At 45.3% G+C, this 13,697-nt stretch overlaps 1 protein-coding gene across 1 annotated transcript; it reads right to left on the bottom strand.

The window, feature by feature from the left end:
- Positions 1–11,841: 11,841 nt before the first annotated feature.
- Positions 11,842–12,390, bottom strand: TMEM275 (transmembrane protein 275). The gene has a single exon (XM_062582168.1). The coding sequence runs from the start codon at positions 12,388–12,390 to the stop codon at positions 11,842–11,844; it is 549 nt and encodes a 182-aa protein (XP_062438152.1).
- Positions 12,391–13,697: the final 1,307 nt, after the last annotated feature.

Below are 13,697 nucleotides of genomic sequence, written 5' to 3'. Positions count from 1 at the left end.
TGCTGCATCAGTGGGACAAGCCCTAGTCACCTTTAGTCATAGAAACAAGAGCTGAAGGGAAAGCAAAGGAGGGATGTCTTCAGCAAAGCTAGGTTTGCTCAGCAGCTGCTCCAGTGCTGCTCTTCTCAGCAGAGGGAAGAAATTGGCTCTTAGCAATGAGGCAAAAGAGAGCTGAACTTCATGACCGCGTTTAAGGCATCCCCAGCAGATGTGTGTCCCATCTGTTTCCCTGCTTCCCCAGCACTTTCTTGCTGGTTGCCTGGCACCAGTCCCACCACCAGCCAGCACAGTGTGTTAGCAGGTGAATTTGGCATTGCCCGCGCCTCAGACATCCCTCAATGTCCATCGCCACTGAGAGCAGTAGCCTAGCCTTTTTCCCAGCCTGCTGCAGAGTCCCTGAGAAACATCCAGGCAGTCTTCCAGCTCTGAATAGAGCTTCTGTAATTAGGTTAAAATTACCACTGTGAGCAGATAAATTCCCTCCTGCTCGTGTCAGGAGGACTTGCACAGCTGGGCCTGTGGAGAGCAAGCACACTCTTAGCCACTCTGGAAAAATGCTATGTGACAGGGATGTATTGAAATTATATAGTGTGCCAGGAAAAAAAATACCAGGTGCTTTGACCATTTTGTTAAATCTCTGTTAAGATTAAAACACAACTGAGAACCCCCAAAGACCCTGAAGAAAGCACCATTTAGTGCCCAGAGTCCACCCAGGTCTGGGAGCAGTTTTCCCCAAAGTATGGAATCTAGTCGTTATTTCTCATGAAGAAGGCCATTCATTTAAAGCAGGATATTGAACAGTCTCACCTCTGGAGAAGGAAAGTCTCGGGCTGGAAAAATGTAATGACCTTTAGCATTTCCATGGTGTAAATAGCTTAGGAAGTTTTATAGGAAATCACTGCTTGTTGTTGAAGGTTCAGTTATTGAGCTCTTGCTGAAATTACCAGGGAGTTTACTCTGGATTTCTCCTGGCATAAGGGGAAGCAGAATTTGGCCCCATCAGCGTAATCCTAAATACGTCCCTGAGTCCAAAACTGCAAATCAGGGAATCTTGCAAATCAATAGGGTATTGCAGTGAGTGTTTGCCAGGATCTTGAGATCTGAGCTATGAAGCTGTGTCTTATAGCATGTGGCTGAAACTCAGGATGCTACCACTGGCTGCAAAGGCCGTTCAGTCTCATCTGTGGAATCACAGGCTGCACTTTGCCTTTGCCTTAGCTGGATTTGGCTAAGAGCACAAAACAGCTTTGCCTCCCCTATTTGTGACTTTCTCTGAGTCCATCTATTCTGTGTTTATTGTCTGCACCAGGGACCCAGCTTATGGATCCAAAATGACAAACTAATCGCAGACCACCAAAGAGCTGGAGACCAAAACAGGGCAAAGCCATCTGCGTAGCAGAGATACAAGTTCCTCTAGGCATCCTTTTGAGACAGAGTGGATGGACCCTTTTTCTGATCCAATAGGACTTGTTCCTTCATGACTTATTGCTGGTGCATTTACCAGTGAAAGCTCTCTCCGTTCGCCACCTGATGAAAGTGTTGCATTGACTTTCCTGATCTGGAACATAGTGGAAACCAAAGAAAGCCTGCCTACCACATTCACTGATGGGCATTTTTTACATACATGTAATAACTAAAATGTAAGTTCAATGTACTCTTCTGTGTCCATTAAGCAAATGTACTAGAAAAGGCTTAGGGGAGAGAAATCACTAAGAAAGCTGACTGGACTGTATTAAAATAACTGCTTCCTTGCCTTCTGTGGAGGTCATGCACAGCCAAAACTGATGTAAAATTGCTGCCTCCTGGGTAACTCCTCAAGAATCAGAAAGAAGTTGTGCTCTTGGCAGAAGAACACCAACTTGCCCTTCGGAGTAGAAAGGACTGGTACGTTACAGTGCCTTGGTACCAAATACCAACTGCACATTGGAACAGACCTTGGCATAACCCGCATGGTGAAGCAGCAGAGCTATAGGCTCAGCTTTTGGCAGACACTGAAGTGCTTTTTGAGGTATCAAGAGTTACCACCCCTTAGGCACAGAAGCCAAGCAGAGGATGACATTATATCCTGGTTGGGAAGGTCGTACTTTTTCAATGCTGTGTCTCCTTGTCCTGCGTGCTGCTATACACAGGATATATGGCTCTATCCTGTGCCGCTGCCGTCTAATCTGATCATACTGACGATGAATACATTTAAGCAGCTGATAAAGAGCATATCTGGAAGCCACTCGCCCATTACAGCCAAAGTGGCTCTTTCTGTAGGGAGTTAATTAAATCCAAGAATATATGGTGTTTTTTTGCTGTCATGGAACTTGGTTTTTGAGGGCAACTGGAGGCATCAATCTGAATGGAAACAATCTGAGGAACCTGCACGGAGCATTTCTATTTAGGAAGATAGTTATCACTGTGGTCCCAATAAACTGTGAAGCTCAAATGTGAAGCCCATTTTGGAACTCATCTAGAAGGGCAGAGCCATATCCTGCTTAGCAGTCATCCCTCCAGCCTGGTGTGTAGTCAGGATGGCAGAGCACATTAACCCTCCCTTCGGCTGACTGCTCCCTCTGCCAGAGACACTGTGCCCACAGGAGGGCCTGCACTGCAGTCTGTTGTAGTAACCGTGGGAAAATTAAAGTTACTCTTCATGTTCTCTATTTTTACTCTCCTAGAGAAATACACCAGCTTCCCATTTTGTTCATTGAAGATTGAACTGTCCAAGTACAGGGCTGCTGGGAGGTGTTAAAGACCAACCAGTAGGTCCTGTTACATAAAAGGAGGTCTAGTGGTTACATCACCACAACATGTTTCAGCAAATCTAACCTGTGTTTCCTTCTCCGCCACCAAATCTTTACGTGACCTCAGTCACATCACTTAGTATCCCAGTGTGTTCACTTCTGTGCCCCTAAAATGGAAACGTGCATTGATTCCTCCCACCCTTTCTTTCCCCCACATGTTTCTATCCAGGCTCTCAGGTTTTGGTAGCAGTAACAGCTTCTTGCCATTCATTGGATGTACAGCTCCTGAGGCCACCGGGCTCTACGTCAGTCTGGGCCTACAGGCACTGATGTAATAAGCCCACAGTGCCTGTGCTCCAAGTGCTCCTATAAACGTGGGGAGCACAACATACATTCCTACTGCTATCTCCACCTGCTGTTCTGCATTTCACTGTGAAGACAGTAAGGCAAAATATTTCACACCGAATGGTCTTTCTCCTTTCCTCCTCTTGGCAAATGCACATTACACCTGCTAATTAACGAATGTACTCTGTCCACATCGACCGGGGCTGGTGCTGAATCGAATTTTGAATGCCTTTTCAGTGCCGTAGCTCCATTAATAATTACTTTTATGACTCACTCCACTCCATGCTGCTGGAGAGCCATTAAGAGAACTGGCAACATAAATAACAGAAACATTAAACTTAATGATGTTGCGAGAGTTAGCCCTGCTAAAGTGCTCATGGTGTCATGAAGGGAGAAGAGCCTTTCCCTTAAGCAGTTGTCCCTTTCAGGGGATACGTCGTTCTAGCAGAGGAAAGTCAGCTTGTTGTTCCTCTGGCTTGTCCATCTGCTGGGCCTGGGTGCAGCCCATGAGTGCCACCTCATCTTGCCTAAATCGTCACGGTGAATGCACCAGCTCAACCTGTCTTTATGGATTTTCTTCCCAGTTGTGTAGGGCCTGAGAGATGCCCAGCCCCGTGCTGACAGATGGATGGTAACTTCCATCTCCGGGTGCTTCTGTCTCTAACACGATCATTTTCAACCCAAACTCTGTGGACTTTTCCAAATGGTTCCACTTGCCTTCAGGAAAGCAGAGTTTTTCCTTGGTGTCTCAAGAATCTGCACACCGCTGCTCATTTATTTCCTATAACGAGTGCTTAGCCATTCTGAAAGGTCCAGCCAGAAATGAGAAGCAGAAGTCAACTTTAACACAGCCGTAGTTATGCTGAAGTTACACTAACAATGAATTTGACCTGAATTTTTTCCAGTGTGCTCTCATTTTTCTACTAATTTATAATTCACAGGACTGTATTTAGTACTTCCCAAATTAGCTTTAAGTAGCATATCTAAGGATGACAATGCATTTTAGATGAATAGAATGTGACAAAGAGCCTGATGGGCTTAATATTAGAGTTTGGTTCAAATAGAGAGTTTTCCCTGCTTCTATTTCCCAATAGCAGAATTGTTTCCCTGAAATAGCCATTTCCTTTACCTTAAAAAAAAAATCAATTTGTCTTTTCTTTTTTAGACAGCTCCTCCTCTTTGCCTTCATTGCCGCAAATTCCCTAATCTTGTTATTCTTGGGTGTTGGAAAAGAGTAATCATTTGAACCACGAAATCAAAGACAACAGCAACATTTCCAGGGAGGCGATTTAGTCAGAAGAATTAATTCTCCCAGTAGACAGTTCTGTTTTAGAACAAATGTGATTTTTAGAATTGAAGCAACGTTTCTAATAAAGCTCTTTGAGAATATATGTAGCCCAGAGGTTCTGGGAAACTCTGCGTTATGCCAGAGAAATGCATCAAGTCAGGAAATCACGAGTGAACAGGACTATTCATTAAGCTCATCACTGAGTTTTCTGCAAAGAAAACTCATCTCCAAGAATCTTGCCCAGGATCGCTGAGCTCTAGTCCCCTAAACAAGTGATTCTTCAGCTTCTTACTGATCACCTGAACTTGGCCTGCTCCAAAGGTTTGTTTTGAGGTTTGACTGAGAAAAGAGATTTTTTTTCCCTCACTCTCTTTTAAATTGAGCAGGCACACAGGTGGGTCTCCACAGAGCCCAGAATCAAGAGGTGGAAATCCTTGCCCCAAGATGGCCAGATACTGAGAGTTTACATAAGTTTGCACAGAGACTGGACGTGTTCTTGGGAGAGACCTCATCAAAGAACTATTAAATATAAAGTCTCAGAGGATCCCTAACTGGCTAACTCAGTATTTTTGGAAGTATCACTGCATTCTTGCCTTCTTTCTGTTCACTTTCTACAGCATCCACTACTGGCTGCTGTTGGAGACAGAGCACTGGGCTAGATGGCCTGTTAGCCTGATCCAGTCCAGCGTTACTAATTTTCCTGATTTCTGCAACACAAGGAATTTGTGTGTCCCGTCTCTTTGCACCATGCTCAGTCATTCACTGGCAACAGAAAGGCAGCATGGTCTTCTACTCCGGGAAAAGCAAGGCCAACACTTTAATCTGAGCTGACATTCACTTTTCAGCTCTGTGTCTCAGTTTCCCTTCTCACGTTATGTCTTTCCATTTATAGTGGGAATGGGCTGCCTTACTTGTGCCTACAGAGCACAGCACTAGAGGCATGGATGGTCCCCTTGGTCATCGCTGTGGCACAGTGAACTCAGAAGCCAGGTGAAAGGTTCCTGGCCCAGAAACCAAAGCTGGCTATTTATTTGTGCAACAGCCACAGGTGCAGGAAGCAGCAGCGTGTCCACCTCTAAAGGATCTGCAGAAGCCAGGTCCCTGGGGTTCATCAGCAGAGCATCCTTGCTGCGCAAAATCTGTCTGAGCCAGCTACTGAGCTGAGAGCACCCAGTGCCAGCTCATGGGAGAAGCATCAGCCTGTGCAATGGGAGAGGGAGGATCAGCTCCTAATGACAGAGTTATGCTTGCCTGGCTCAGATGGAGATATGAAGATCAACCATAGATCACACTGATTTCTCATACCACAGTAACAGCAGAGGTGGATTTGTCTCCAAATGTATCAGCAAAGGAAATAATTTTCTCTCTGATTTTACAGCAAACTTCACCAAATATCCTCTGGAATCGTGCCAGAAAACAACATGCAAAACTGTGCTCTCTGTAACAGCATGATAATGCCACAAACCCAAGCAAGGATTTCAGCAGGGAAGATCTCGTGCCACAGTTTTGGAAGACTACATCGATCTCTGGAGGCATGGCTTATTAAAAGCATCAGTGCAGAAAGATTTGGCTTTTCAGATCTGGTGAAAGCAGAGGGTCGGGTAAAGAGCCACAAGCCCCAAAGCTGCCTGTGGTATTTGTTCCTCATGTGGAGGCAAAACCCAGCAAGATCTTATTTTAGGGGTGCCTGGAGGATTTAATAATAGAGCAGTTCTCAAGTGTTTGGACTGGAAATTTCATCTGGAACCTGGGAAGATTTTTCCTGGCAGAAACATGATGAGAAACAGTGTCTTCTCAGGACAGGCCAATTTCAAGAAATCAGTATTTCCTGATGAAAATTTGCTCCCTGGAAAAACTCCTGGGGAATCTTTGTATGCAAGCATGCCTTGAAAAATCAAATCTGTCCTGCCAGCCCTGACACCCTCCATGCCCTGAGAACTCAAAACCATGTCAGTATTTGCAGATCTCACAGTGAAAGACTGAAAGTGATTACAAGTAGCAGGAGATCTGCTGATGGAAATGACAAAATCTCCTCTCCACAGACTTTTTAAATTAAACTGAACAAAGCCTTGGAAATGAAACTGTAAGGAGCAATCCTCACTGACTAACCCTGACAGTCTAGACAACTTCTGAAACCCAGTGGTTCACTTTGAGCCTCAATGCCCATCTACTGATACCTTCCCACCTCCTGCAAGTGTGCTGCCAGAGCAACCACAGAGAGGGCAGCTGGGACCGCAGTGGGTATACCCTCAAACCAACTATCAAGGCACAGACTGAGGTGGGCTCAGGGAGATCTAACAACACAAAAATAATAAAACAGCCAGCTCCGAACTTCCCCAGGAAGTGTGTGAGGGCATGTGGTGTTGGCCAATGCCAGCAAAGATGCTCCATAAGTCACGTTCTGGAGGATGGAATAAGTCAGCCAGACCAGCCAAATGAAAAATAGGCTCCAGGAAATCTGCGACATATTTAAAATGCTTCAGAGATACAGATTTTTGGATGGCAACAAAGGTATTTCAGTCAAAATCCATTGCTGGCACAAGGATAAAAAAGAATAAATTAATCATGACTAAATTTGGGTTGGGAACTGGAAAAAGCTAATCATACTCCAAGTAACTTTCTTGTTTTATTCCCCTAGATGGACAGAGAAATCATGATCTAGGTTAGTGCTGGGGCAGGTTTCTCAAGGAGGGCTGATATAGGCTGGAAGTCCAGAACAGCAGTAGCAGATGCTCAGCAAACATTCATCTGTTCTTTACTCTCTCTCTCTCTCTCTCTTTTTTTTTTTTTTTTTTTTTTTTTTTTCCCTTATGGCCCCACTTTTAAATAAGAAAATCCCTTCCAGGAAGTTCTTTCCAACTGCCCCAAAAAATCCTTTCTGAAAGGAGCAGGTTTTCATTTTACACTCAGTATCAGTGGAGCCTTCTTAGACAGCTCATTTCCCAGGTCTTTAACCAGCCTGCCTGTCTGGAACAGAGAGATTTCCTTTCATCTCAAATCACTTGGCTGCACATGGGAGAGAAGCCCTTTGACGAGGTGAATTTGCAAGACTCTCAAATCCTCTTCATTCTGGCTGTACTATTCCTCCTTGACTCATTCCCAGGAGGCCACGCTGGGCTAAGCCCAGAAGCAGCACAGAAAGGTGATGGCATCTCTCTGAAACACACTCATACACACACAGATACTGCTTCCACCTCATCTCCATACCATAAATCTAAAATTGTCTATACCCAGGACCCAGCCCAGTCCCACCATAGGCCACAAACCTGCTCCTCCCATATCCCTAACAAACTGGAGGTCCACAATTCATCTATCCTCAGCAGCAAGCTCCACAATTTAGGATATGCCATACAAACAGCTCTGATCACTGAGCACACAGTATTTGGCTTGTTCATACATACAGCTGGGGGTTAACACACACATTGAAACAAAAAAGAAAAAAAGAAAAGAAAAGAAAAAGAGCCTCAACTGACCTATTCATGTGTTAGCTAAAGTGAGGAGAACAGGAGTCTGCAGCAGGCCTAGGGTTTAGGCAACCAAGTCTTTAAGGAACAATGTCATTCAAGAGACAACATGAACTCTTACAAACACTTTTTCCCTTGCAGCTAGTTGTACTGGTTAGAAAATCAACAAGGAGAGTATGCAGCACAGGCAAAATTAATAATACATTCAGCAGTGGGGTAAACACAGTCTCAGTTAGGGGTAAAGGAGAAGGCAGTAGGTAGAATGGAAGAACAAGCTGGCCAGATGCTTACTAAGTGTAATTTTTTTAATGGATCTGCCTTTTCCAAACTTCACATTGCACACACGTAAATAGTAATTAAAAAAAAAAACAACTCTCATACCAGAAATTCTGACTTGAAGCACAAGAAACTCTCCTTGTCACCTGTTGAACAAGAAGGAGGTGCAAGATGCACAACAACATTAGTCACGGCCAACCACAGAGGCAGACAGACACGGAAATCTCAAAAGACAGAAAAAGGAAAAAGCAGGGCATTAATGCCTCAGAAGGTAGCAGATGTTCCCACGCCTGCTTCCTCATGTGGGTAGGCAGGTGGGGTCACAGCTTGGCCTACAGGTCTGCCACACCAGGTGCTCCTCATCTTGCTAGTCCTACATCTCTGCTCGTCCAGGTGCCATCCATGCTGATTGTCATCTTTTGTGTCCCAAGGGCATCAGCTCCTAGAGCAAAACTTGCTTTATGGTGACGTGTGTGTGCAGCACAGAATTTGCCAGGTCCCAGGGCTGTGGCAGCGTTCCCTGTATGGGACAGTCCACGATGCCACAACACAACTGAACCACACTAAATTCCTAGCTGGCCCTCGAAGTCCTGCTTCTGCCCCAATTCCTGCCAAGAAGGTTTTGCCTTTAGCTTGTATGAGATCTACCATTGTGTTATCCATCACCAGTAGTGTTTCATGGTGCAGCTGTGATAACAAGTGGGTCCAGTACATGCTCCAGACAAGTCAGGCTTGGTTTTCAAACATCCAGTGAATAGAGAAGAGAGTTGTATGGGTACCACTCGATTTGATTATTTGTTAGCTCCAAGTACTCAAAGAAAAGTGCTGCAGTAACAATATTCACACAGACAATACCTCTAAAGGACTTACAGCTTGTTGTGTGCTATTCTAAGCAGACTGGTGAGTCAGCAACCTGGGAATCAAACCAAAATCAGCAAGTTATTCTGTTTAATTGCTACATCAATTGCCACAAGGCAAAAATCAAGGGAGCCTTTTGCTCAGTGCAGCACTTCCCATGTGCCAAAGGGCAGCTGGTTCTGGAAGCACAGATAGTCCATTAAAATGAGCTCTAAAGGAGATCATGCAGAGGTCAGACCATATAGACTCATCCACATTCAGACAATCTCAAGATTCAGGTATGCAAATACCAAATATGCTGCTTGGCAATATGTTTGTCTTTAAAGTAGCCCTGTGGGATTGGGAGCAGGTATTTCGCTGCTGAACAGACAAGGAGCTGAGCTACAATACAATTAAATGATTTGCTCAGGGCCAGGAGGCTACAGCAAAGCAAAAACTTGCACCCACATCTTTCTAGGCTCACACATACATTGTTCTGCAGGGTCCACTTCTGCCCCTCCTAAGCCATATGCCAGCCCTGCTAAAATCACACTGAACAAATTCCCTGATGTAGAAACTGTTTAACACAGCAAATTGTTAGAGCATTCAAGAAGGGCCAACATTAACCCAGTCTTTGGTTCCCTCTCATCAAGGAGTGAAATTCAATCTCATCTTCTCAGAGCTCATGCAATAGCTAGCAGTTGCGCAGCAGCTCCCCATGCTGCTAGGACACCTCTCACATAGACTGTATAGCATCACAACCCTTCCCTCCTGCTCCTCTCTAACTCTTCACGCCATCACCTAATCCAACACACCAGCCAAACCTTAGCCCAGCTTGGCCCTGGAGAGGTCTGCTGGTGGCCTGGGGTAGCCTTGGCCTTCCATCTCCTCCAGCTTCTCCCATCAGCCCTTCTTCATCTCTCTATACCCATCTCTTTGCTGGCTAAAGTCTTGGAGCTGTGCCAACATCTACTCAGCAAAGCACTAAGGTGAGCTGAGTAGGAGGTTGACTGAGCTGGAAAACCTCCTCTTGCTACAAGGGACATGAAGTAACCTTGGAATGAGATAATTGAAGGAGAAGTGACAAAGGCCCCTGAAATCCCAAGTGGCATAGGGAGGGACAGGCTGCTTGTTGCCCCTTCTAATCCAGAAACTTGGGGCAACAAAGGGAACTTGCAGGAGGCAGGCTGAAAATAACCGAGGGGAGGGATCTTTACAGCCTCTCATTAAGCTGTGAAACTCCTTGCTGCAGGATCTCAAATGACACAAGTCGACAGACATTTGAGAGCAAATGGATTATTTCATGAAGCAGCAGCCCATTCAGGGCTGCAAAACACAGTCACCACTTCCATCTCGGAAGGCTCCTAGGGAACAGTGTGTGAGAGGTCTGAAGGGCATTTTGGGCGAGCAATATCCTATGTTTGCCCTGTTGTGCTCTTCTCCAGATCCAGAGCTTTACACGGCTCTTGGCCTTGTAAGAAATAGGATGCTCGGCTAGATAGGAGTGATCTTGTATGCTCATTTTCATGTCCATATGACTTCCTAGTTCCCAAAAGCCCCAAGAACCCCGTTTTGGATATACGATGGGAATACATGGAGAACTTGTGCAGCCCTTCCTACTTCAAATCCATTCTCCTTCTGCTACACCCCCACATCCTGATCCTGCCTAGTGCAACTGTCCTTTCCCCTGACAATGGTCTGTATCTCACAAAATATGTGGATTGCCCCTACAGGGCCAGACAAAGACTCATTAGCGCAGCACCTTCTTCCTAGCAGTAGTTGCCTGGGAAAAAGTCTTTGTAGTGGTAATTCTTCCGATTAATATCCTACTTCCAGGTCAGGGTGTTTCTGAGGCAGAGGTGATGTTTTTACATCGAATAGTTCTTGAAAAATTCTTCTGTGAGTTTGTTCTATTACTTTGCAAGCCTATGAAAATATTTAGCAGCTAGTTTCCTACAGCAAGGAGTTCCGCACTTGGTTACCCAGTGTGTGTGACAGATCTCAGAGCCACCTCAGGGAAGGAGATGCAGTCACCATCTTCCAACACAACTACATTGAAGCCTGTACAGTTATTTGTACCCTGGTCAAGGGCAGGCCAGGCCAGGCTTCCACAGAAAAATGCAAAGGAGGCTGCATCTTCTTCCCCCAAAACCCTCAGGATTTCTTATCTCTGGACATTCCGGGAGCCTTCCTCAAGGATTCAGTCTGACTGATCTTCTCATATACACTGAACAGCCCTGCTACAACTCCACCTGATCAAAACAACAGGAAAATACTTGTGCTAAATGCAATCCTTGTGATTCACTGACTCTTATAACAGGTGGTACAATCACCAGATGAAGGCAAGATGGCACAAAGACTTTCAAAAGGAGGGGAAATTGTTTTGCCCTGCTTTTTCAATAGCAAATGCATACATTTTGTCCCTGCTGCCAAAAGCTCAGCACCAAAATGCTGAAATTTTCTGAGTGGCAACAAGCTGTAATTTACAGCATTCTTGCTTCTATTACGTTCAAGAATTGCTTCACTTCTGAAAAGAAAGAACTCTTATTTGTCAGCCTTGCACAGCACCTCCTCCAGTCATCACATTTCTACCTTATGCTTAACAAATTAATTAATTCTCCTCATTGGATCTGGTCCTCCCAAAAGCCAGTCTTTTCCCAGAAACTGAGAGCCATCCTGCTTCATAACATTATCAGCAATTTTCTTTTCAAAGCCATGAGATGGACATGTCCCTTTCAACAAAAATCTGGAATTTCCTTGCTTCTGCATCTGCCTTCCTTAAATTGATTCAAAGAGGCCTGTGTGCTGGCTCTTCATAAGCACCTTCCCCACGCCTCTGAACGACGGCTTCCAGCCCATCCATTGCAGCATGTCTGGCTGCTAACACAAACATTGCCTGGGTTTAGGATGCAGCCAGGTCCCTGGGCAAGTTGAGTTGTATCACCTCTCCTCCTGTTGTATACTTGGCCACTGGCCCATTGCCTTCCATAGTGAAGAGCTTGCAAGTCTTTGCATTCTCATGGACTGGTGTGGACTTTTTTGAGGAGACAGGGGAATTTGTGGGGCTCAGCTGAACTGCCGTGGTGTCCTGCACTGTGTGCTCACTAGTTTCAATTTCAAAAGCTGTATTCCCAGGTTTGATGAGCCCAATGTTGGAACCTGGTTTGGATTTCCTTGCCCCATGAGCTGGGGGCCTCCGACTGCAGATGCAGCATGCACCAAAGAATGTGAAGGCCACGACTAGCAAGATGGGGCCAATGATGATGGGAGGGTTATTCATGGGGAGGAAGGTCCCAAAGGCAAATGCTCCCACTAAAGTGATGTTGATCCCTGCTAGCATGATGCAAAGTCCACATGCACAGCAGAGAGCAGGGGAGGGTAGGCCCTGAGGTCGTGTCTTTTTCTGGTTGGGTTTCTGGGACAAAGATGCACTGCTCTTTTCACTGAACATGTTGAGCTGAGTCTCAACCCTGATGGGGTATGTGCAGTATTGAGAAGGTAAGCGCTGGTCTCTTGCTGCCTTGAATCTCCTGGAAAGAAACAGAAGAGCATACAACTGTTAAACAGAGCAGTGAACCAAAGGCATCTTTCCACCACCCCTCATGGTCACAAACATTTTCTCTAGGTTGATGAAAACTAAATACAAATCCAAGTCTGCTCTCAATGGGTTCTCCCAATTGCTGTCAGATAGAGACTGGAGCACTGAGCCCCGTTCACCACCCGGATGAATGAAGCCCAAGTGAACCTGAGCGTGCAATAACCAGAGCCAAGGCTGGGTTCTGCCTGGAGTCTACTACAGCCCACTTTTGCAGTAGTGTGGCTGGGCAGACCAACCCACATCATGAACTCATGTTTTTTCACATGGGCTTGATACCTGCTGCATTCATCTCCTCTCTCCCCATTCTATTTACCTTTTCCTTCAAACACAGGACAGGGAGTATGTCCAGTTGCCTGTACAGGCAGTAACTGATCTCACAGAGTTTGTCATCACCCACACTACACCTATCCAAAAAAACATCAGACCCCAATACTGCTCTGAATAACACTTAATGTCAAAGCGAGCTTAATATATTGCTGGACAGATAAAGTAAAAAAATAGCACCAGAAAGTGGGAGGCTTTACTCCGTGTTTGAGTTGTCTAGTAATTGAAGCTGGTCAGTGAGGCTGCCTTTCTAGCCAGTAGAGAATAAAAGGCCTTCCAGTCCCCAGAACATGATTCAGACTGTTCCAAAAAGATGTCCAGAATAGGTGTGCCAAATACTTTAAATGACTACATAGAGAACTTAGATGACTTAAGCAGTCGAGAGTTAGATGTTCAGCAGGATGAACTCCATCCACAAAAACTGAATGACTTGCTGTTGGTCACAAAAGACTATGAGGAAACTGCAAATTGAGTCTGAGTCCCTGGAAGCATTTCTAGGTGCTCTACCCACTACATCATGCTTCTTCATTTGGTGCGATCACAAGACAAGGAGGGAGGCAGAGAAGCCTGTTTGGTTCAAGAGGTGAAAAACCAAACTTATGCAAGGTTCCTGCACAAGCAACACGTCTCCTGGAAGTAGGTCTCAGATTACTGAAATGGAGAAGATAAAGCTGGAAGCAAGCCTGTGGGAATCAACCCTTTCCTAGGATCCACTGTGGAAACACATATCCATGAATGACAATAGCAAATTGTCCATGGGACAGGTTGCTGGATGTGACAAGACTTAGCTCTGTGTGTCCAGTATTTCATTGTGAAGCCACATTGCCAGAAGCCAA

Source organism: Rhea pennata, chromosome 8 (assembly GCF_028389875.1).
Source record: "Rhea pennata isolate bPtePen1 chromosome 8, bPtePen1.pri, whole genome shotgun sequence".
NCBI lineage: Eukaryota > Metazoa > Chordata > Aves > Rheiformes > Rheidae > Rhea > Rhea pennata.
This window is presented reverse-complemented; position numbering and strand designations above follow the sequence as displayed.